Source organism: Peromyscus leucopus, chromosome 12, assembly GCF_004664715.2.
Source record: "Peromyscus leucopus breed LL Stock chromosome 12, UCI_PerLeu_2.1, whole genome shotgun sequence".
NCBI classification, from domain to species: domain Eukaryota; kingdom Metazoa; phylum Chordata; class Mammalia; order Rodentia; family Cricetidae; genus Peromyscus; species Peromyscus leucopus.
The window spans coordinates 63,484,001-63,507,700 of record NC_051073.1 but is presented as its reverse complement, the minus strand read 5'-3'; the positions used below and the strand labels follow the sequence as shown (position 1 = coordinate 63,507,700).

The 23,700-nt window shown below is 40.5% G+C and overlaps 1 protein-coding gene across 3 annotated transcripts in view; it reads left to right on the top strand.

Moving 5' to 3' along the window:
• Ubxn7 (UBX domain protein 7) overlaps positions 1–22,178 on the top strand; it is a 61,481-nt gene extending 39,303 nt beyond the window's left edge. For all 3 annotated transcript variants that reach the window (XM_028894097.2, XM_037209793.1, XM_037209794.1), the window contains exons 5-11: positions 938–1,050; positions 5,729–5,875; positions 8,543–8,633; positions 9,279–9,406; positions 15,023–15,416; positions 15,526–15,605; positions 20,207–22,178. In XM_028894097.2, coding sequence (XP_028749930.1) covers positions 938–1,050; positions 5,729–5,875; positions 8,543–8,633; positions 9,279–9,406; positions 15,023–15,416; positions 15,526–15,605; positions 20,207–20,368 — 1,115 coding nt within the window. In that variant the 3' untranslated portion in view covers positions 20,369–22,178. The remainder of the gene's footprint in view (positions 1–937; positions 1,051–5,728; positions 5,876–8,542; positions 8,634–9,278; positions 9,407–15,022; positions 15,417–15,525; positions 15,606–20,206) is intronic.
• Positions 22,179–23,700: the final 1,522 nt, after the last annotated feature.

The window sequence follows — 23,700 nt, the reverse complement described above, 5'->3', positions numbered from 1 at the left end:
CCACTGCCCTACAGGCCTGCCTGTAGCCAGCCTAGTGGTTATGGAGTCATTTTCTTAATTGAGTCTCCTTCCTCTTTGATGACTCTAGCTTGTCAAATTGACATACTAGTCAGCACAGTTCATACCTTTCTGTGGTGCAGCTCAGAAGTACCTTGGCCTCACACTTTTAAAGATTTCTAAAGAAAGGACATTTTTTGTTTATTTTGGGGGGTGGTGTATAAGCCATGATGTTCAAGTGTCCTCTATCAAGAGGACAGCTTATTGGAATTGATTCTGTCCTTCCATATACAAGTACCCTGACTTAATGAGCCATCTAGCTGGCACAGGACAGTTACTTTTAGATAATACATAGGAAATGCTTTGGTTTGTGTCTAGTTTTGTAACTTATTTATCCATGCCCCTTCAGGGCACAGATAGGTCCTGTAACTTTGGAAAAAGTTGAAAGAGAAGGCTTGAGTTTTCAAAGGAATCTGTGCTCTTCTAGTAGATGGGGACAGCAGTGTCCATATCCTCTACTTCGAGTCATTCAAAATGGGAACTAGCTACAATAGATTGGTTAGGGTCACTGTTAGAACTGGAGAAATGGTTCTGAAAGCTGTCTTCTGGGTTGCTTATGAATATGTGAAGGAATTTATTTTGGTGGGTGTATGTGTGTGTGTGTTTGTTTTGTGGGGACAGACAGGGCCTTGAATATTCTATACATGACTGTAACTAATTTAATTTTCTACTTTTATCCTCTGGCTAGTAACCACCACCAAATCCTAAATTTTTTTTTTCTCGATTCTTTGTATTTTTTTCAGTCATTAACTTTTTGTGTTTGAGACCAATCACACTATTCAATAACTCTTTCAGTCAATATAAGGCCTTTTGTTTATTATGTAATTTAACAGTTCTATTTTATGGCTAATTAAAGCGTTTCTATTCTTCTGTATTGTAGTTAGGCAAGAACAGGAATTAAGAAATGGAGGAGCAATAGATAAGAAACTAACAACCCTTGCAGATCTGTTCCGGCCCCCAATCGACTTGATGCACAAAGGCAGCTTTGAAACAGTAAGTTGTTGAAGATTCTGTACTGTAACTATAAACTGGTTTACAGTTTGTGTCCCGTCCCCCCCCCCCTTTTTTTCTTTTTTTTTTTTGAGACAAGGCCTTACCATGTGGCCTGGACATATTATATAGACCATGCTGGCCTCAAAATCACAGAGATGGGTCTGCCTCTGCCTCCTCTGTGTCCACTGTGCCTTTCATTTTTTAATTTTACTTTTCTTTTCCTTTTATAGAGAATAAGTATCTTAACTATTTCTGCATAATAAACTTAAGAGTTACACTGACTTATATTTTTACTGGCAGTAAATGAAAATTTTTTTTTTTTTAAAGATTTATTTATTTATTATGTATACAGCATGTATGACCAGAAGAGGGCACCAGACCTTATTACAGATGGTTGTGAGCCACCATGTGGGTGCTGGGAATTGAACTCAGGACCTCTGGAAGAGCAGTCGGTGCTCTTAACCTCTAAGCCATTTCTCCAGCCCATGAAGTTTATTTTTAACAACAGTGTATGAGATTGGTTATTTTGAGAGCCTTTGATTAGCCTTGTGTGGCATCAGTGTAAAATCTTTACCACTTTGAACTCTTCTTTTTAAAAACTTAGTTTTGAAATTGCCTGGTGGCGGTGGCACATGCCTTTCATCCCAGCACTTGGGAGGCAGAGCCAGGCGGATTTCTGTGAGTTCGCGGTCAGCCTGGGATACAGAGTGAGTTCCAGGACAGGCACCAAAACTACACAGAGAAACCCTGTCTGGGGAAAAAAAAAAAAAATTAGTTTTGAAAATGTGTGTATCTTTTACTACTGCTGGGTATGTAGTGTAATATTTATTAACCATTTATAAATTATTTGTATTCATCTTTTGCCTATGTTGTTGTCTCTTCATTTGCAGTTTTCCTTAGATTTAATTTACATGAAGTCTCAAAATATTAAATGGAAAGTTCCAGAAATAAAAATTGATATGTTTTGGGGCTGGAGAGATGGCTCAGAGGTTAAGAGCACTGACTGCTCTTCCAGAGGTCCTGAGTTCAATTCCCAGCAACCACATGGTGGCTCACAACCATCTGTAATGAGATCTGGTGCCCTCTTCTGGCCTGCAGTCATATATGCTGTATACATAATAAATCTTTAAAAAAAAAAATTAGCCGGGCGTGGTGGCACACACCTCTAATCCCAGCACTCGGGAGGCAGAGGCAGGCGGATCTCTGTGAGTTCGAGGCCAGCCTGGGCTACCAAGTGAGCTCCAGGAAAGGTGCAAAGGTACACAGAGAAACCCTGTCTCGGAAAAAAAAAAAAAAAAAAAAAGATATGTTTTAAGTTATGCACTGTTCTAAGTAGCGTGATGAAATCTCACCATCCACTCAGGACAGTGTATCTATATAATATCTATTACCTACCTGTTTATTTATTTTTATTTTTTTTTTTAAGATTTATTTATTTATTATGTATACAGTGTTCTGCCTGCATGTGTCTCTGCAGGCCAGAAGAGGGCACCAGATCTCATAGATGGTTTTGAGCCACCATGTGGTTGCCGGGAATTGAACTCAGGACCCCTGGAAGAGCAGGCAGTGCTGTTAACAGCTGAGCCATCTCTCCAGCCCTACCTACCTGTTTATTATTTAGCTAACTGATCTGGGGTAATATAAATTGATGAACTTACTGCGGTGGTGGTAGTGCACACCTAGCACTAGGAAGGAGGAGGCAGGTGGATTGCTGAGTTCAAGGCCAGCCTGATCTACAGAGTGAGTTCCGGGTCACCTGGGACTACACAGAGAAACCTTGTCTTGGAAAAAACAAAAAGAAAAAACATTGATCAACTTATAATATCTTCATTTTATTTATTTAGTTTTTTTTTTTTTGTTTTGTTTTGAGACAGGGTCTCACTATGTAACTCTGGCTGTTCTGGAACTCATTATGTAGACCAGACTGACTCTGAAATTAAAGGTGTACACCACCACACCCAACTCAATTTGTATCATCTTAAATGCTTTGTGTTTCCTTCATTGTGACCCCAAACTTAACTAGTGATATTGGTAATTGAGTATATCACAGGCAGATTGTGAAGTGTTTCCTTTAAGTAAAAGGGTGATAAGTCTTGGTCTGTAGTAAGAATGAACTATCCATGAAATTTGTGAAGAAGGAAAAATTTTTTTTTACTAGTTTTGCTGTCATATCTGACGTTCGTTGTAAAAGTTCAGTCTGGGTGGGGTAGTGCTTGGTTAGAGTGGACAATACATTAAACTTGTGTATATTTGTTATTTGTGGTTTCACACATGTACTGGGAATATTGGAAATAGGTCTGAATCAAATTGCAGAATATATTCTCCCCCTAGTTCTTCCTAGCTTTATCTTTCCTAAACCCAGATGGAAACTTCCTGGGGCAGGTTTACTTGACCATCTGTTAACTTTTAGGCAAAGCAAGGGGAATATGTTCCCTTCTCACCACAGCGAAAACAACTGTCATTGAGAAAACAGCAATAGGGGCTGGAGAGACGGCTTAGCAGTTAAGAGTGTTTGCCGCTCTTGCAGAGGATCCGGGTTCAGTTCCTAGCACTCACATGGTGGCTCACAACTGCAGTTCTAGGGGATCTGATGCCCTCTTCTGGTCTCTACAGATAGCAGGCATGCACATAAACTCATAAACATGCACTCAAATAAAAATAAATAAGCCTTTAAAAACAAACAGATAAAAATTAAAACAAAACTATCCCGTTGTCAAGATACTCGGAAAATCCAGAGAGGATTTGCTGAGGGGTAAGACTGTTACACTGAAGTGGGTAGCACCATTTCTTTTAGGTGGGGTTCCAGCAGCCAGCTTAAAGCCAGCATTCCCCTTTCTCTGCTTTATAGACTACTGAAGTTCTCTGCAGGAGCAGAATCAAGACTATTGTGCATATTATTATAAAAAAAAAAAAAGGGATTTATTAGGTTGCCTTAATGATACTGGCTGGTAGTTAGTTCAGCGGTGGCCGCTTGTATACTTGAGCTGCCCAATCTAAGAAGCTGGGTGCTTCAGCCATCCCTTCTGGTGCTTAAGGCCTAGAAACTTCCTGGAGAGCTGGAGTCTGACAATGGCACTGGCCTCATGTGCACATTGAGAAGGAAAGGGGCTTGCAAGTGTGTACGTAATTACTTCCTCCAATTTTCATTCATCCAGTGGCTGGTGCAGGCTAACTTCGGAGTGGGCCTTTCCTCCCAGTCACTATCCTAAAGGTCTGTGCTCTGTAAAGTGTAATTTCACCAGTCCTGATTTCTCCTAATCCACTCATTGATAGCTATCTCAAGGATTAGGTATATGCAAAATAATAATGTATAAATACTAAAAGCTCTATATTAAAGATTTATTACTTATGTATATGTATGTGCACATGAATGCATGTGCATGAAGTTGCCCTCGGAGGCCGGAAGAGGAATCAGATCCTTTGGAACTATGAGCCACTGAGCATAGTTCCTGGGAACCAAACTCCATTTCTCTGCAAGAGTGTCAAGTACTTTTAACTCTAGCTATAACTCGAGCCTCTAAATATCATTTTAAAAATATTCTTATTAATTATTTGATAATTTATTTTTTCTTTCTTTTTTTGGCAGCAGTTTGAGACAGAGTCTCTCTATATAGCCTTAGATGTCTGCCTACCCATGCTGGGATTAAAGGTGTGCACCACCCATACCTGTTTGAATTTGTTACAGCGTATTTTAATCATATTCATTCCCTGTTCTAGTAACTCCTCCCAGATTCACATCTCTGACCTGGGAGGGTTGACTCCCTCTTAACCTTTTTTGTTTGTTTTTTGTTTTTCGAGACAGGGTTTCTTTCTGTAATAACTCTGGCTGTCTTGGAACTCTCTTTGTAGACCAGGGTGGCCTTGAACTCACAGAGATCCACCTGCCTCTGCTTCCCAAGTGCTGGGATGTGCCACCACCGCCTGGCCCCTCAACTTCTGTAGCCTCTGTCCCTGCCTTGTCTAAAACCATCGAGACTAATTTGCACTACCCTTATACTGATGGTTCAGGGCACATCCACTGGAGCATGTTCATTCCTACAGGGATGACACTCTTAAGATGGACTCTGTCTGTCCTAGAAGCCGTCATCTGTCAGTAGCTCCTCAGTTGGGTGTGGGGGTTCGTGTCCTTTTCTCCATCCTCCATGCTAGAATGTTGACTGGCTTGGTTTTGTATAGGCCTTGTGCAGGCACTCAGAGCTGTTGAGTCCTGTCACGGTCAGGAAGACACTGTTGCAATCTGGTCCTCTCCAATTTCTGGTTCTTCAAATTCTTCACCTTCTTTCATGATGGTTGCTGAGCCTGGGGCTATTGGGACTGTGCACTCCTGACACTTTCCTCTGCACCTGGACCACTTGTGAGTTATGCATTAACCATTGTCCTCTGCACAAAGAAGTGGTGAGTCATCGATGTCCATTTTAAAAGAATGCTTAGTGGTCACATGGAAAGGACAGCACCTGAATGCTGGACTGCACCAGGGACTAAATAGAAACTTTTTGTTTGTTTTGTTTTTCAAGTCAGGGTTTCTCTGTGTGGCTCTGGTTGCCCTGGAACTGGCTCTGTAGACCAGGCTGGCCTCGAACTAGGAGATTCGCCTGCCGGAGTGCTGGGATTAAAGGTGTGATCCACCACTGCCTGGTTTGAAACTATTTTTTTAAAATATTTAACCTTATTCTTACAGGCCAAAGAGTGTGGCCAGATGCAGAATAAGTGGCTGATGATAAACATTCAAAATGTACAAGACTTTGCATGCCAGTGCCTCAATCGTGATGTGTGGAGCAATGAAGCTGTGAAGAATATTATCCGTGAACATTTCATTTTCTGGCAGGTGAGAAGGACAGTTAATCAAAAACTTTGTAATATTATCTATCTATCTATCTATCTATCTATCTATCTATCTATCTATCTATCTATCTATCTATCTATCTAATCTATCTGTATCTATCTATCTAATCTGGGGTAGTTTTCGAGACAGGGTTTCTCTGTGTAGTCCTGGCTGTCCTGGAACTTGTTTTGTAGACCAAGCTGGCCTTGAACTCAGACCAAGCTGGCCTGCCTTTGCTTCCTGAGTACTGGGATTAAAGTTATGCACTGTCACCACCAGGCTTGGTGTGTGTGTGTGTGTGTGTGTGTGTGTGTGTGTGTGTGTGTGTGTGTGTGTGTGTGTGTGTGTGTAGAGCATGTTGTGGAGGAGGAATGGGGTTATAAACTTGGAAAAGTGAATTCATTTATAACATGAGTCCCTGTAATGGTTAAATAATGAGGATAAGGGCAGCAGTGAAGAACTAATAGAAGGAGCAAAATGAATGGAGTCATGTGGTACTTAGGCTGCAGGAGCATCTTGAAAGTCTACAGCTGGATAGTTCAGTAGAAAACAGTGTAAGCCCGAGCAGGTTACATTTTTCTAGAAATACCATCTGGAAAGATTCAAAGGAAACAGGTGAAATGAACAGTAATATTTCTTTAAATCAATAGATGATATAACATTAACATTTAATGTCATGATCTGTGTGTATGTTGAAGTCTCAATGATATGGCATGTATTTCATGCTTATTGCATGAATTAGTCAATTTCTAATGTTTAATAGCCATGCAAGGTGAATAGCCATGTGGAAAACATCTTAGAACGTTGGAGAAATGTTGTTCAAATCTTAGATGGTCTTTTAATAAAAAACCCAAAGCCAGATATCAGGGTGAAAGCTGAAAGATCAGAGAAGCAGAGCAGCCAGCCACTAGTTCTTACCTCTACGAAATCCTCAGCCTAAAGAGAGTGAGTTCCTGTTTCCTCACGCCTTGTATACCTTTTTCTGCCCAGACATCACTTCTTGGGATTGTGTGTGCTTCCTAGTACTAGGATTAAAGGTGTGTGCCACCACTGCCTGACTTTGTTTTCTCTCCTAGACTAAGTCAATCTCATGTAGTCCAGGGTGGCTTTGAACTCACAGAGATCCAGATGGATCGCTTCCTGACCTCTATGTCTAATCTAGTGGCTGGCTCTGTCCTCTGATCCTCAGGCACATGTATTAGGATACACAATGTATCACCACAGAGAAACATTAAAACTGTTTTAGTTTGAGTTTGTTACTCTTTGACATTGTATTCTTGGCTCAGTGTTCCTGAGCATTCCAGTTGTGTTATCCTTTTGTGTAAATTATCTAGTTAAAAGTAGGTAGCCTGCCTTCGCTTTCCCTTTTGTTTCTTTCCTGTTGTTTGGTTGGGTTTTGTTGGAGAGGCTTTGCTCCTGGGGATTTAACCTGGGGTCTCCTGCAAGCTAGGCAAGTGCTCCACCGTTAAGCTAGTCTCCGTGCTCCTTTTTAGTTGTTGTTGTTGTTGTTTTCTTTTTATTTTTAAGATTTATTTATTTATTATGTATACAGTGTTCTGTCTGCATATATGCCTGCAGGCCAGAAGAGGGCGCCAGATCCCATTACAGATGGTTGTGAGCCACCATGTGGTTGCTGGGAATTGAACTCAGGACCTCTGGAACAACAGCCAGGGCTCTTAACCACTGAGCCATCTCTCTAGCCCTGTTGTTTTGTTCAACAAAGGGTTTCTCTGTGTAGCCCTGGTTGTCCTGGAACTCACTTTGTAGACCAGGGTGGCCTCAAACCCAGAGATCAACCTGCCTCTGCCTCCTGAGTACTGGGATTAAAGGTATGCACCACTAGGGCCCAGCTCCTTTTTTAGTGTTTGAAACCACCCCAAATAGGCCTTGAACTTGTGATCCTCTGACCTCAGCCACCTGAGTAGCTGAGAATTATAGCCTAGGCAGGCCCAGTTTCAATTTCTAGGGTTTTTTGTTTTGTTTTGTTTTTTTAAGATTGATTTATTTATTATGTATACAGCCCCTGTAACTTTTTAAAAACTAGAAATTGAGGGGCTGGAGAGATGGCTAAGTGGTTAAGAGCACTGGCTATTCTTCCAGAAGTCCTGAGTTCAATTCCCAGCAACCACATGGTGGCTCACAACCATCTGTAATGAGATCTGGTGCCCTCTTCTGGCCCGCAGGCAGAACACTGTATGCAAAATAAATAAAAATAAAAATAAAAAGTTACAGAAAATAGCCAGGCGGTGGTGGCACACGCCATTAATCTCAGCACTTGGGAGGCAGAGACAGGTGGATCTCTTGAGTTTAAGGACAGCCTGGTCTACAGAGCGAGATCCAGTACAGCCAGAGCTACATAGTGAGACCCTGTCTCAAAAATAAACCAAATCAACCAAACAGAAAACCCATCGATGGACAGATACTTGAATAGGAAGAGTTAGTACCTCTTCTGAACTGAGAAGGGAGGAAGAATAGGTTGGTGTGTTCATAATGAGTTTTCAGAAGGGGCTGAGAATAGGATGTAAGTCTATACCTGTTCTTCCCCTTTCACATGGGAATGAGAACCTAACATGTTTATCAAAGGCTTATATGGAGAATCTATTGCTGTTAGTAGATAACATTGCAGTCAACCTTTTTTTAAAGAGGCTTTTTATATCACTGGCTTAACAGGTTTATCACGACAGTGAGGAAGGTCAGAGATACATACAGTTTTATAAACTAGGGGATTTCCCCTATGTTTCCATCTTGGACCCCCGGACAGGTAAGTTACATCAAATTACAGCCTTAAACCTATTATTTTTTTTCCACATACCTAAATAGTTGATTAATATTTAACTGGATCTGGTTTTAGCAATGTAATAGTTAAGGAAAGTTCTTTTGTTTATTACCATTATAATTGTGTAAGCATCCTTGAATGTGTATATTTAGGGAATCTATTTCTAGCAACTTGAGGGGTAACAGCATTTTGTGTTTAAACAGTTCTGTTCTTTCAGAGGAAAATGGGTGCGATCATCTCTTCCTAAGGGTTTCCTTAGGTTTTCTATTATTAAATTGTTCAGATTATTTTAAGTACTAGTTGTATTCCTCTAGAACACTGGAGGGTGGGCTGGTTTCATTATTAATTATACTTTACTTAAACTTTGCTTTGTTTGAATTTCTTCTTCCTAAATGGCTGTAAGTAGTACCAGCAGATAATTTTCCTGTCATGATGGGTAGGAATCTATCAATGAGTTATAATTGATGTTGTCAGTAGGTTATGATGATACTGTGTGACTTCAGCAAGTGAGGGATGGGGATATGAATTTGTAGCAAATTTTAATTATGCATATTGCAATTATTTAATGAGCATGGTTAGACTAATTATTGATTTCTATGTTTACATGTCCTGATTTTTTTTTTTTTTTAGGTCAGAAGCTTGTAGAGTGGCACCAATTAGATGTATCTTCTTTCTTGGACCAAGTAACAGGGTTTCTGGGTGAACATGGGCAACTGGATGGACTTTCTAGCAGCCCTCCCAAAAAATGTGCACGATCAGTAAGTATAAGTGATGGGCGACTGAATGTACTTGTGTGTCAGCAGCTTATATAAAATGTTTAGTGTTAAAGTAGTACTTAGAATAATGTAAGTAGTGAACAGTTAAGAGTTTCTGGCTGTACTTCTTAGATACTTTTTTTTTTTTGATAGTTTTCTACAGAAGAATTTCATCTACTCAATGAAATCATAAGATATATATATAACCCCCACATACATACACAATTAGAGAATAAAAATGAGACCTAAAAAAGAAAAGAAAGGAAAACTATAAATATGTAGAGCAGGAGAATTGCTGTGGCCAGGCTGCTGGTAGAGGCATCTTCTTCCTAGGGCAGCTCTGGGAGGGCTTCTCATGCCAGACTGAAGTAGCAGTGGTCGTAAGGTTTTTACTTGGGATAGTATTTGGCATTATTACTGGTTAGATAGCTTTAGGTTCTGGGGTTCTGGCTCTCCCAGAGGATTTTGTGTTTTTTTTCCCCCTCAAGACAGGTGCCAGTTCTGGATCTCACTCTGTAGACCAGGCTGGGCATTGGCCTTGAACTCACAGAGATCCGCCTGGCTCTGTCTCCTGAGTGCTGGGATTAAAGGCGTGTGCCACTACCACCTGGCTCCCAGTTTATTTTGCACTTAATCTCTATAATATGTTATGCAGACGTCTTTGCTAATTGACATCACAATTAGTTTCAAGTAAAAGGTCTTCAAACATAAGGCAGCCTCACTTTGGTTATAATTGCTGTTTGCGTTTTGATGGCAATAAGAATAAAATTATGTATCTTTAGAAGTCTATATTGTATAGTGATTAAAAAATAGTTATTTTTACAGAGAAACTCTGTAAAACCAAAAAACTCGAAAAACCAAAAAAAAAAAATAGTTATTTTAAATTATTATCTAAAATAGGTACCTAAAGAAAATTAAATAAATGAAACTTATGTTTTGGGCCTTTCACATTTCCTTACAAATTTTAGAACCAGCTTGTTTTTTTTTTTTGTTTTGTTTTGTTTGTTTTGTTTGTTTGTTTGTTTGTTTTGGTTTTTTGAGACAGGGTTTCTCTATGTAGCTTTGCACCATTCCTGGAACTTGCTTTGGAGACTAGGCTGGCCTTGAACTCACAGAGATCCGCCTGGCTCTGCCTCCCTAGTGCTGGGATTAAAGGCATGCGCCACCACCGCCTAGCTCAGCTTGTTATTTAATACAAGAAAAAGTGCTAGAATTTTAATTGGAATTGCACTGGTTCTGTGGACGTCTAGTCATTGAATCTTGAGGTCTAGTAGTATGGAATAAATCTCCCTATTTTTGTGTCTGTGTCTGTCCCAGCAGTGTTTTCTTGTTTTTTTTGTACTGACCTTAGAGTGCAACCTCAGTAAACACATTTATTAATTTGAATAGCTGTTATGACACATCTTGCTGCTAGCTGATATATACGTATGCATGTATGTATGTATGTATGTGTATATATGTATGTAGATAGAGTTTTATATTTTTATTCATTTATTTATTTTTGTGATCCAAACTGACTTATAGAAGCTTAGATGAGAAATCATTTACAGGAGCATTGGCGCCTTACCAGTGGCTACACCCTGTTCCCAGTGACCATTAACTGCTTATCTTAGAGTTATCTTAGAGAGGTTGAGTCCTTGTGAGTTCTTCCCATGGCAGGTTGTGGTGGGTCACTTTGTACAGGATTTACACAGGTGATCACAGCCACTGCATTTAGGAGTTCAGTTTTGTCATGCCCAGAAAATACTGTCCCACATCCCTCCACCCCATCCTCCCCATCTTACATTCTTTCTGTCTTTTCTTCTACAATGTTCCCTGAACCCTGGAGAGGCTTCTATGAATGCTGTAGTCCCATTTATGGTTGAACATTTAACACTTATTCTCCATATTTTAACCACTTAGGAGTCTTTGCAGAAAGAAGCTTCTGTAACTAAAGCAGCAGAAGCACTAATCTGGCTGTTGAAACCACTCAGTGCTCCTTCCCTGGCTCTTGGAGGCTTGTCTCACTGCTAGAAGTTCCTCTGTCTGGTTATATAGTTGCTTTTTTAATTTGTGTGTGTGATATGTGTGCGTGTGTGTATGGGCCGTGTGGGTGTGGCTATGTAAGCTCAAGTTTGACATCAGGAGCCTTACTCAATTGTCTTCCTTGGCCTCTTCCTTATTCATTGAGGCAGGGTCTCAGTTGAACCCAAGGCTCATAAATATGGCTAGTCTGGTTACAGTTTGTTATGGAAATCAGTCCCCTGTCTCTGCCTACAGAATGTTGGAATCATAGCCCGGCTGCTACACCCACTGAGCATTTATAAGGGTACTGGGGATCTAAGCAATGGTCTTCAAGCTTTTGAAGTAAGCTCTTTAACTATTGATTGCCCTTCTAGTATATATATTTTATTAAGATGTACTTTATAAGGTTACTGAGGTTTCCTCCTTATTTTAGAGACAGGTTATGATCTTGTCCAGCTGGGCTCAGACTCACTATGTAGACGAGGATATCCTTGCATTTCTGATACTTCTGCCTCCATCTCTTACCTGTATTCCTTTTAGTCTTAGTTTGCAGGGTGTCACAGGTCTGTGGTCCCAGCACTCAGGAGGACTACTACAAGTTTGAGGACAGTCAGAGCTAGCTAATGAATTCTGTTCTAGTTCAGGCTACAGAGTGAGACCTGTCTCAAAACAAGTCGTAGACAAAACAAGCAGATAAATACTATAGTGCAAGTCGTACATGGACTTTCTTAGACATTTTTTTTTATTTAAAAAAATTTTTAGTTTTTATTCTATGTATATAAATGTTTTGCCTGTATGTGTGTGTATGTCCTACATATGTGCACTGCCCTCAGAGGCCACAAGAAAGTGTTGGATCCCCTGGAACTGAAGTTATGAAATGGTCATGAGCCATGATGTGCGGTCTTAGGAAGTAAACCCATGTCCTCTGCAAGAGCAGCAGGTAGGGGGGCTGGAGAGATGGCTCAGTGGTTAACAGCACACTGGCTCTTCTTCCAGAAGACCTGGGTTCAATTCCCAGCACCCACATGGCAGCTCACAACTGTCTGTAACTCCAAGATCTGACACTTTCATACAGACATACATATAGCCAAAACATCAATGCACATAAAATAAAGATAACTAAATTACTTTTAAAAACATCTTTTAAAAAAGCAGCAGGTAGGCCTGGAAGGATGGATTAGTGGGAGCATGTACTATTCTTCCAGAGGAACTGAGTTCAGGTTCAAGTACCCACATCAGGTGGCTCATAGCCAGTTCCAAGTCTGGTGTCTGAGCACCTAATGTGCATATACCCCTTACACAATATACATCATTAAGATAATAAAAATAAAACTCTAAAAAGAGTAGCAGGTTCTCTTAATCTGAACCAACTCTCCAGCCCCCGATGTTTTTGTTTATCACCATCTTTTGGGTTCTGTAAGTAAGGAGTCTCAGGGAAGAGTGAGGGTTGGATAGGAACCTGGTGCTGTCTGCTGTCTTCCTGCTGTGCAGTGTTACTGCAAAGCCAATCACTTAGCTAGTGCATGTACCATAAATAAGTCTGCCTGCTTCATGTGAATGGTGAATTAGACTTCAGTTAATTTTTGTTTATTTTTCAGGACAAGTTTCTCTATTATGTAGCTCTGGATGTCCAAGAACTCACTCTGTAGACCAGGCTGGCCTTGAACTCACAGAGATCCACCTGCCTCTGCCTCCCAAGTGCTGGGATTAAAGGTGTGCACCACCATGCCTGGTTAATTTTTAAAAAATTATTAAATGGCGGTAGGAAAAGGATTGAGAGTTCCAAGACCATTCTGAGCCACATAGTGTGATTTAGGCCAAGCCGGACTATATAAAACTCTATGTTAAAAAAAAAAAACAAAAAACACACAGGGCTGGAGAGATGACTCTGTGAATAAGAGCGCTTACTTCACTTGTAGAAAACCCTAGTGTAGTTCCCTGCACCCACATGGGACAGCTCACAACCACCTGTAGCCCCAGTTCCAGGGGATTCCCTTTCTTCTTCTAGACTCCGTAGGTGCCAGGCATGCACATGGTATACATGCATAATTAAGTTCCATTCAGGTGGTCCATATTTTGTGACTCTTAAAAAATGAAATCCAGCTGGCCGGTGGTGGTACATGCCTTTAATCCCAGCACTCGGGAGGCAGAGCCAGGCAGATCTCTGTGAGTTCGAGACCAGCCTGGTCTACAGCGCGAGATCCAGGACAGGCACCAAAACTACATAGAGAAACCATGCCTCAAAACCTGAATGAATGAAAAAGAGAGGGAGAGGGAGAGAGAGAGAGAGAGCGAGAGAGAGAGAGAGAGAGAGCGAGAGAGAGAGAGAGAGAGAGAGAGAGAGAGCGCGAGTGCGCGAGCGCGCGAGCAAGTAAAAAATGAAATCCGTGACTGGGCAGTGGTGACACAGGCCTTTAATCCTAGCACTTGGGAGGCAGAGACTGGCCGATCTCTGAGTTTAAGGCCAGCCTGGTCTACATGGCGAGTTCTAGCCAGGGCTACACAGAGAAACCGTGTCTTGAAAAACCAAAAAAAAAAAAAAAAAAAAAAAAAAAAAGTGGGGGTGGGGGACTGTCATGTTCAAAACTTTTACAAGAAAATATTAGAAATTTGCATATCTGTTTGTCAGATTGTTCAGTAGTTAAAGAGACTTTCTACCAGCCTTGACAACCTGAGTCTAATCTCTAGAACCCACATGGTGGAAGGAGAGAACAGACTCCTGAAAGTTGTCCTCTGATTTACATGTGTACACACTGGCTGCGCAGCCATACACATACATACACACAATATGAATAAAAGAAATTTGTATTTCTCATCATAATGAAATTTTTCATTATAATTACTAAGCTTTCGAGAATTTAATCTATGCACATATACCCCGAATGTTTTCCCTTTGTTTTTGTTTGTTTGTTTGTTGTTTGTTTTTGAGAAAAGATCTCACTGTATAGTGCATGCTGGAAGTCAAACTTGCAAGCTTCCTATCTTAACCTCCCAAGTGTTAAATCTTGGGAGGATTGGTGTGGCATACACCACCATGTCATATTTTGGTGATGGTATTTTCTTGTTTTGAATGCTAAGAATCATTGCATTTAATGATAAGCAAAGGAGATGACTTCTGATGTTTAATCATTTTAAAGAATAGTAGTTTAGCTTTATATTTAAAACTTCAGTTCTTTTTCTAAACAAAAAATAGCTATTTTCTTGGCTTTGTTCATTTTGATGCCAAAAATGCCTGGGCTTAAAACACCAGTGTACTAGGTACTATGAGATCTTTGTGTTGTTTATTTGTGTTTCAAACGGTGTCTCATTGTGTAGTATAGGCTAGCCTCAGACTTTGAGCAGCCCCCCACATCCGCTTCATGAATTACAGGTATGTGCCACTATATCCAGCTTAATGGATATTTAGCCTTTTTTTTTTTTCCCTTCTTTAAAATATCTATTCCAACTTGGCTTTCTAATATTAATTCCTGATCCCATATTGTACAAGAAATAGATTCTGCTTCGACAGAAAATCATAGTGACATGTTGACTAGTATGTTATTTATATCTTGTTTGAGTGAGTGGTTTTGGGTTTAACTGTATTCTTTCCACCTGTGTTTTGACTATCCCTCATAGGAGAGCCTCATAGATGCCAGTGAAGACAGCCAGTTAGAAGCTGCCATCAGAGCTTCCTTGCAGGAGACACATTTCGACTCAGCCCAGGCAAAACAGGATAGCCGCTCAGATGAAGAATCTGAATCAGAACTTTTTTCTGGCAGTGAGGAATTCATTTCGGTTTGTGGTTCTGATGAAGAAGAAGAGGTAGAGAATCTTGCTAAGTCCAGAAAGTCTCCTCATAAAGATCTGGGGCATAGGAAAGAGGAGAACAGAAGGCCACTGACTGAGCCTCCAGCCAGAACTGAGCCCGGCACAGCCACAAACCATCAAGGATTGCCAGCCATGGATCCTGAGGTCTTGGAGATGTCACCTGAAAAGTCAGATGGAATGGTGGAGGGGATAGATGTAAATGGTGGGTTCCACTATAGACCTGCTTTACTTCCTAAACTTGAATGTGCTGAATGACTTGCTCTAGTTAATCTCCTATATTAAACACCTGTGTGTGTATAACTCTTCCTTAGGACCAAAAGCACAGCTGATGCTTCGGTACCCAGATGGGAAAAGGGAGCAGATCACTCTGCCAGAGCAAGCTAAGCTGCTGGTAAGTTTATCTCACTGAAACATTTGGTTGAAGCCAAGAAACTGATGGTGGTGCTAGAGATTAAACCTCTACCCTCCCTAGAGAATGCAGACAGTGGGAGTCAAGTAGGCGTTGCTCGACTCTGACAGAGATGTGGGATATCTGGTGTCTAACTCCAAACCTCGTTGTCAGGAGTCTTAGCTTTTTGTGGGGAGGGGGCTGTTGCACAAATCCTAATTGGTCTTATTCATAAAAACCCGGAGACAGATACTGGGGTAAACACTGAAAGATCAGAGGAAACAAGCCACAACCACTTTCGCCTCACCAACTCCTCAGCTGGAAGGGGAAGATCCTGTCTCCACGAATCCTCAGACTGAATGCCCGAGTCCTCAGCCAAAAAGGACTGAGTGCCTATCTCCTCCCATATTATGTGCCTTTCTCCACCTAGCCATATCAGTTCCTGTCTCAACCTTCCAAGTGCTGGAACTAATGGCAGGTGTGCTTCCCATGTACTGGGAGCAAAAGCATGAGATCCCAAGTGCTGGGATTAAAGGTGTGCGCCACCACTGTCTGGCCTCTATGTTTAATCTAGTGGCTGGCTCTGTCCACTGATCTCCAGGCAAATTTTTGTACAAACGAAATATCACCACATTCCTCCTTTATTGTCTAAAATAATAAAAGAAGATTATAACTAATGTAAGAAAAACTATGTACAATAAATACAATAATTATATACAGTATACAGGCAAGAATTACAGTAACAATGTCTAGTCCATTAACATTTGACAAATTCAGAGAAAATGCTCCATTATTTATCCTATTTTGGTGAGTCCAAAGTGTTGTACCTAATTCACTTTCTATCCTAACTTGTATCACCAACTGAAAAGTTATTTTTTGATGTCTTCCAAATTTATATACTTTCCACCTCTTTAGTGAGTTTCTTTTCTGAATTTGTTAACAAGGAAAACTAAAACTATCTAGTCTTCAACTCCCATCAGATACCCCAGAAGGAAATAATATTAACTGAGTAAACAGGAGGTGCAAACAAGCAACTTCCAAAAAATGTGATAAATGACAGAAATATCTGGCTGCCTGGACAGTCACCCAAGGCTCCTTTGCAGTGTTAGGGCATACATCTTTGGCCTACAGGCCTCGAATATCTGACAGACTTAATCTGTGAAGCAGAATTTTCTGAAGGGCTATCCTACCTTGTCTTGGCAAAGTTCTGCAGTCCTTTCTTTTGTATCCTGTTTGTCCCATTTGGACAGCATAGTGTCAGCAGTTGAGGCAAGGGCATTTTATTGCCTAGTGGCTAACTTTTGCCACAAAGTAAACTCTATAGGGAGTTTATTCGATGCCCATCATCTTCTCTGAAGTAGATGGTACTGCCAGGAGCAGACATGTCTCATTGTCATACAAAAAAAAAAAAGAATCTATGTTATTAAAAAACCTTAAATGCCATATTCTATAGATCTCTGAAGTGTTTGAAGATGACCTGTCTTATCTAAAATATATCTCTCTTTGACCTTGAAACATACCTAATATGTATAGGTACAATACCTTGAACAAGAGTAGAAATATGTGTATAGTATGTTTCAACAAAAATAATCTCAACTTTGTATCAATGTACACAATTTGTATACAATATACAAAAATCCAATCCAGTGTAAAATATTTAAAACTAGTAGTTGCTTTTTAAAAGTAGATTCAATAGTCTACCTTTTTATCTTATGAGGGGGGTTGTTGTGGTTTTTTACTTGGTTTTTGCTTTTGTTTTGACACAGGACGTCACTGTGTAACCCGGGCTAGTCTGGAACTCAAAGATTTGCCTACCTCAGCTTCCCAAATGCTGGAATTAAGGCTGTGGTAGTTTTTGAGGTGGGGTGTCACTTCATAGCCCACGCTAGCCTGGAACTCAAAACAGTCTTTCTGCTTAGCCTCCAAAGTGCTGCCATATAAGCATGAGCTACCATGTCTGTCTTATTTTTAATTAGTTTATTTTCTCCTCATTCTTTTAGGCAAGTTACAGGCCAACCAAGGCTTTTCAGATCTGTGTTTGTGTGGAATACACTGAGTTCTAGAAAAGAAGTGGTGGATTTATCTGAAGACTGTAGTGGGGATCTTGGGTTTCTTAGTAGCTGTTACTACAAAGTAGTTAAGAACCAAGGTTCTTCTGTATCTCTTCTGTGGTCTTGTGATTTTTTTTCTTGTGATTCTCTATTTTATTCCATTTCCTTCTTTGTTTACCTGTAAGTTTTGTTTACTTCTTGGTTTGCACATGTCATCACTGTCATGGTGCTTTTTAGGGCCTAACTGCTGGAAAAGGAAATTGGTCTAACTAGGGTAGCTTAACCTGTGGGTAGCCCACTTTGGTCAGGTACCTATACCTGGCCTGTCACTATGACTGGGGTTAGTCACTCTCCTCATTTCTGCAACAAAATACCTGACAGAAACGACTTAGGGAGGAAAAGGTTCTTCTGGCTCATGGTTTCCACGAAATGTCTTCCCAGCAGAGCGGGATGGTCATGACAGTGAGAGCGTGGCAGAGGCCCCCTCTCTAGTGAGGGGAACTAGACCAGCCAGAGGGGTGGATAGGACCTTCAGAGGCCTGCCTGTGGTGACCTACTCTGCCAGTCAGGCCCCACCTCCTAAAAGCTCAGAACATGAGCCTTTGGGGACATTGAAATTGAAACCAGACAGCTGAAGATGCTTAGGTTGAAGACTGAGACAAGAGGAGGTTGCTGGCTAGTGCCAGACTACCAAGCTGCTACTGTTTAAAATGGGACAGAGGCAAGAGAAGGAACAAATATGATAGGTGCGCTTTTTCTCCACCATTCTAGTTCTGTTAGCAAACTTTGGTATAGAAATGTTAAGTGGAAAATTCCAGAATCAATTCATAAGCTTTAAATTACATATCATTCTGAATAGCACAATGAAACCTCCTATCATCCTACCCTATCACCTTTATCCCTTTATCCAGGATAGCCAGGCTATGTGTATACTTAAGAGGCAATAGCCATCTTAGTTACCAAATGAATGTTATAGTTACCACAGGGTTTCTGGTCAAGGAACTTCAAAAACTTTTAAAATCTATATTTTTAAAAAAATATTTTTGATGGGCTTGGTGGTATATACCTTTAATCCCAGTACTCGGGAGGCAGAGGCAGGCGGATCTCTTGAGTTTAAGGCCAGCCTGGTCTATAGAGTGGCTCCTAGGACAGCCAGAGCTACATAGAGAAACCCTGTCTTAGGGATATATATATACATACACACATACACACACACTTTAAATGTGAGTATGTGTAATTTTGCAGCTTTTTAGTGACTCTTAGTTACTGATGGTCCCGAAGCTTAAAAGAAGTAATGCTAGCATTTATACATACATACATACATACATGCATGTATAAAAATTTATATGTATATATAGTGGGGTTTTTTTTTTTTTTTTTGGAGCTGAGGATCGAACCCAGGGCCTTGCACTTGCTAGGCAATGCGCTCTACCACTGAGCTGAATCCCCAACCCTTAGTTGTAGCATGAATCTTAAAAAGTTCTTATTAATAAAATCAAACCTTAGGCCAGTTATTGGGGTGAAATGCTGGAAGATCAGAGAGACAGAACAAGCCACAGCTTCCTCACCTGACCAATTCCTCAGGTGGTTCTGTTTCCTCAGACTGGAAGCCTCTGTGTCCTCATATCAGAATGGCTCTCAGCTAAACTGTGCTACTAGAATCCTGAAAGCTTAACCAGGCCAAATGCTTAACCAGCCAAATGTTTAACCAGCCAAAATGCTTCTAGTTTCTGGTCCTCACACCTTATATACCTTTCTGCTTTCTACCATCACTCCCTGGGATTAAAGGCGTGAGTCACCATGCCTGGTTGTTTCCAATGTGGCCTTGAACTCACAGAGATCCAGAGGGATTTCTGTCTCTGGAATGCTAGGATTAAAGGTGTGAGTGCCACCATTTTCTAGCCTTTGTATCTAATGCCTATTCTGTCTCTGACCCCAGATAAGTTTATTAGGGTGCACAATATTTTGGGGAACACAATACCATCACACATAGGGTTTTATTATTAGTTGTTGTCAATATACAGAGGTCTGTACTATCTATATCATTAGATATCTACCGGGGGTCATGGTACGTATTTCCTAGGGACAAGGGTTACTACTGTGTAGACCACTCTTTGGAGAAGTTTAGTTGCAAAACTCAGTAGAAAACTAGACAGTAGGTAAAGGGAAAAGGTGACTGGAGAAAACTGGGCATGTTTTTCTGATGAGAAAGCATTTGTAGAGAAGGAAGTGTTAAAATTGTAATAGACAGTTCTGTGGTCATGGTTGATCGTAGACAGAATGAAAGGACATGTTCCCTGATAAAGAAGAAAAACAGTACTATATTTTATAAATATTGACTGGGTTTATTTATTAGGAAGATAGCAGTGACGCTTTTAGTATCACATACTAGCCCTAAGTTACTGGATATAGATTTATCTTTCTTATCCAAAGAGCTTTGGTTATCTGAATAACTTACTTTATCTAATATGATAAAAATTGAGTACTCTTATAAATTTGTCAGCATGGTGTTATTTCCAGCTAACACTTTTGTCTTACTCTTGTTTTTCATAGGCTTTGGTGAAGCATGTTCAATCTAAAGGATATCCAAATGAACGTTTTGAACTTCTTACCAACTTCCCTCGGAGGAAGCTCTCTCATCTGGACTATGACATTACCTTACAAGAGGCGGGCCTCTGTCCTCAAGAGACTGTCTTTGTACAGGAAAGAAATTAACACCATGGCCTGACCTCTCTCAGCTTACCCCTTTTTCCCTTTTCCTGTGAGGTACCATGTCACTAAGTATGCATTTTGGCTCATAGGACTATAAAGCCAAAGCTGGGCAAGCAAGTCACCTGCCTTTCCTTTATTTCTTTCTGTCACCTGTAATTAGTCTTTTTCCTGCTAATCTCTTTCTCCTCTCTCTCTGTGATTTTCTTCTTTTTCTCACTTTGTTTCTTTCTGACCAAATGGAAGTGTAAAGATAAGAATAAGATCTCTCCTGGTACTGGCAGCAGGAAATGTGTGTTCTAATAAGTGGTCTCTTGTGTGGCACCTTTTTGGGATCTAGTGATGTTAACCCTAGACTCTTTTGACAAAGAATGGCTAGAATCAGAATTAAAAACAACCTCCATTTTCGTAAGCCCCCATTTTTGGTAGAGAAAAAAAAATTCTCTTTAACATGCATTTTAATTTTCATGTAGGAAGATCTCTTGAAATATCCAGGCTTTTGTTTATGTGGGGAAAGCATCCCTTATACTATTACTCATTATATTTTTAAATTTCTCTCAAGGATTCCCATCTTCCAGTTACAAGAGTTATTTCCATGTGTGTTATTGGCAGAATGAGTGCTCAGTGTATTGTGTGTATCACAGGGTAGCTTTCAATGTCCTAGCCTGAGACAGTTTTCTCTGTTATTACTCTATTAGTTACATTCCTCTTTTCAGTCCTAGGATGAACCTTTAATGACCATCTGGTGTGTCTGCTCTAGGAAGGTGCTTGCTGGTTTTGCCTGCACAGCAAACTAGTTCCTTTGGCTCCATTGTCTGAGTCTATAGTGTTCTGTAGGAAGGCAGGTGTTCAATAATCATGTAGTGCAATGGCTTATAATTGTAACTATGGTTATTGATTGTCCCGTGTGCTTAAGGCATACTTAGGTATGTCCCAGGGTGGGGTGGGTAGGGTGGGGGTGGGAGGCTGCAGCTGAGATGTTCTTTTGGTTAGAAATGGTGATTTCGGTTTTTTGTTTTGTTTTTTTTTTTTTACCCCCAATTGGAATAATCTCTAAAATGATCTGGTAACTAATTGACTTCAATTCCTTGTGCTGTTTTATTTTAGAAAATATCAAAACTGAAAGTCTCTGAGAGGAAGACCTTGAAACTTGGTTCATAAGACAACAGTTAGTAAGAGGGACATTACCAGTAACCATCAGATGTGAGTCTTTTTCTGCCAACAAGTCACATTCAAATTGTATTTGGTGAAAGCTTTTTTCAGTATTATTTAGAAAAGGCCCCCTGAGTCTATATAGTACTAGCCATCAGCTTTACTATGTGCTCAGTTCTTTCCTTGAACTTTCAGATGGAGTGCTCTAGCAGGGCAGCAGTGATTTGGTGGGGAAATCAAAACTTTAAACTGGTTATAAAATCGTTTCAATAGAATGACCTATCTTGTCAATTGGAGATTTTAATTGATTCTTGTACTTGAGGAAATTGTGGTTGCTCAGAGACCTTTGGGTTCCTGTGTATTTGCAGACTGCTCTCTTGGCAGCTAGGGGATTAAAAAGATAAGCTAAAGAGATGTGCTGTGTTGCTAGTATGTGATGATAGACTATGGTTGTTAATGGTTGGATTTTGAGGGACCTCCCTAAAGAATGGGTTATGTATCTCCTCAAGGAAATCATGGGAAATTCTGTTATTTTTCAGTGAGTCCTATTGAATTAATGTTCTTACATTTTTTCTAAGTCTGTGTAAGTGCTTATGTATAAGTATATAATTGTATAAATATTTATAAATATATTTATATAATTACAGTTTCATTTATACTTTGAGTCAAAGTTCTCTCTTTAGATTGGGGACTGAATAATACCACTTGGTGTTTTTCGTAGTGCTTGAGGCTTAACCAACAGTTTGGATTTATAGAGCAAGCATGGTAATTCCTCAGTTGTAGCTCTGAACGTGAATAAAAACTGGCTTCTGAGGAATAGAGCTGTGTCCTTTGAAATGTATAGTAGAAGGTTTTACAAAACTACAAGTCAAGATCAGCAGCCTAAAGCCTCCGGCCGGAGTCACAGGGTAAAAGTGAGAGTCCTCAGCTTTGCTGTGCAGTGGGCACCATCTCCACTCCCAGCACGGGCCCAGCTAAAGCCCAGACCAGTCAAGGTTTCCCCAGAGGACTCTGTGGTGTCCTCTTGTCCTGTTCGGCTAGGTTCTATCTAGTAACCTGTCTTGAGAACCTGAGACAGAATGTTCAAAGTGAGAGTGCGTATGCAGTGCTTTTTTATATGCTTGGCACTGGCAAATCCATTTGTGAGAAAGCAAATTAAAATGACTGAGCATATATGTGAGTTAAGAGACAGGGCATTGTACATGTATCAAGCTTAGGATGATGAGCTGTAGGGGATTTTACTTCATTTTGACCAGGAGTGTGGTTATCAGGGTTGGCCCATGGGAGGAAGGGTTATGGATTACACATGAGAAAAATAAATGGGAATATTGCCTTGCTCAAGTATTTAACCTACATAAGGGTTTGTCTTAGTTCTTCTGCAAGTTATTTGTCTTTCAAGGGAGAGCTTTTATTGGACAGTTAAATGAGGTCCGTGAGGTTAGTTAAACATAGTGATTCCCTGTAGGTAGTAGAAACAGCTCAGGAGTTTTTAAAGTAAGGAGGAAAGGGATAAGACAGACTTGAAGTGGCATATAAAGAAAGGGAACGAAAACGGGTGAGCAAAGTGAGAGCAGTGCTGTCTGGACTTGAACGGTACCGGATGAGGCAAGAGCAGGACTGGTTTTGAGTAGCTAGCGTGTACTATGTGTACTGTGTGTGTGTTTCCTCCTCTTGTCTTCATGCATTCCCTCCACAGTATATTCTACTCATTTGTGAATGAGGAAGAAAACTGGAATCATACAGCTTGTTCACTGTGTCATTAGTAGTAAGGGCAAATTAAAATTAGAGCCCAGAGTTTGCTCTTCACCCTTGGTGGTGTGTTGTCCAACATCAGTTAGGGTCCGTTTACTCTAAGGCCATCTTATTGTTTGGCTTTGTAAATGAAGGGGTTTTGTTTCCTTAAAGCTGGAAGGAGTAGTTGGAGGGTCAAGACTGTGGGATTTGTGCTATCCTTATAAAATCTTAATTATGCCTCCCCCCCCCCCCCAGACAGGGTTTCTCTGTGTAGTTTTGGAGCCTTGAACTCACAGAGGTCCGCCTGGCTGTACCTCCCGAGTGCTGGGACTAAAGGCGTGCACCACCACCGCCTGGCAATTATGCCATTTTTAACTGACAATTGTCCATTGTTTTTTAAAAATAATTCAGTAAGGAAAATAACTGCATCATTATTTGCCAAGAATAGATGG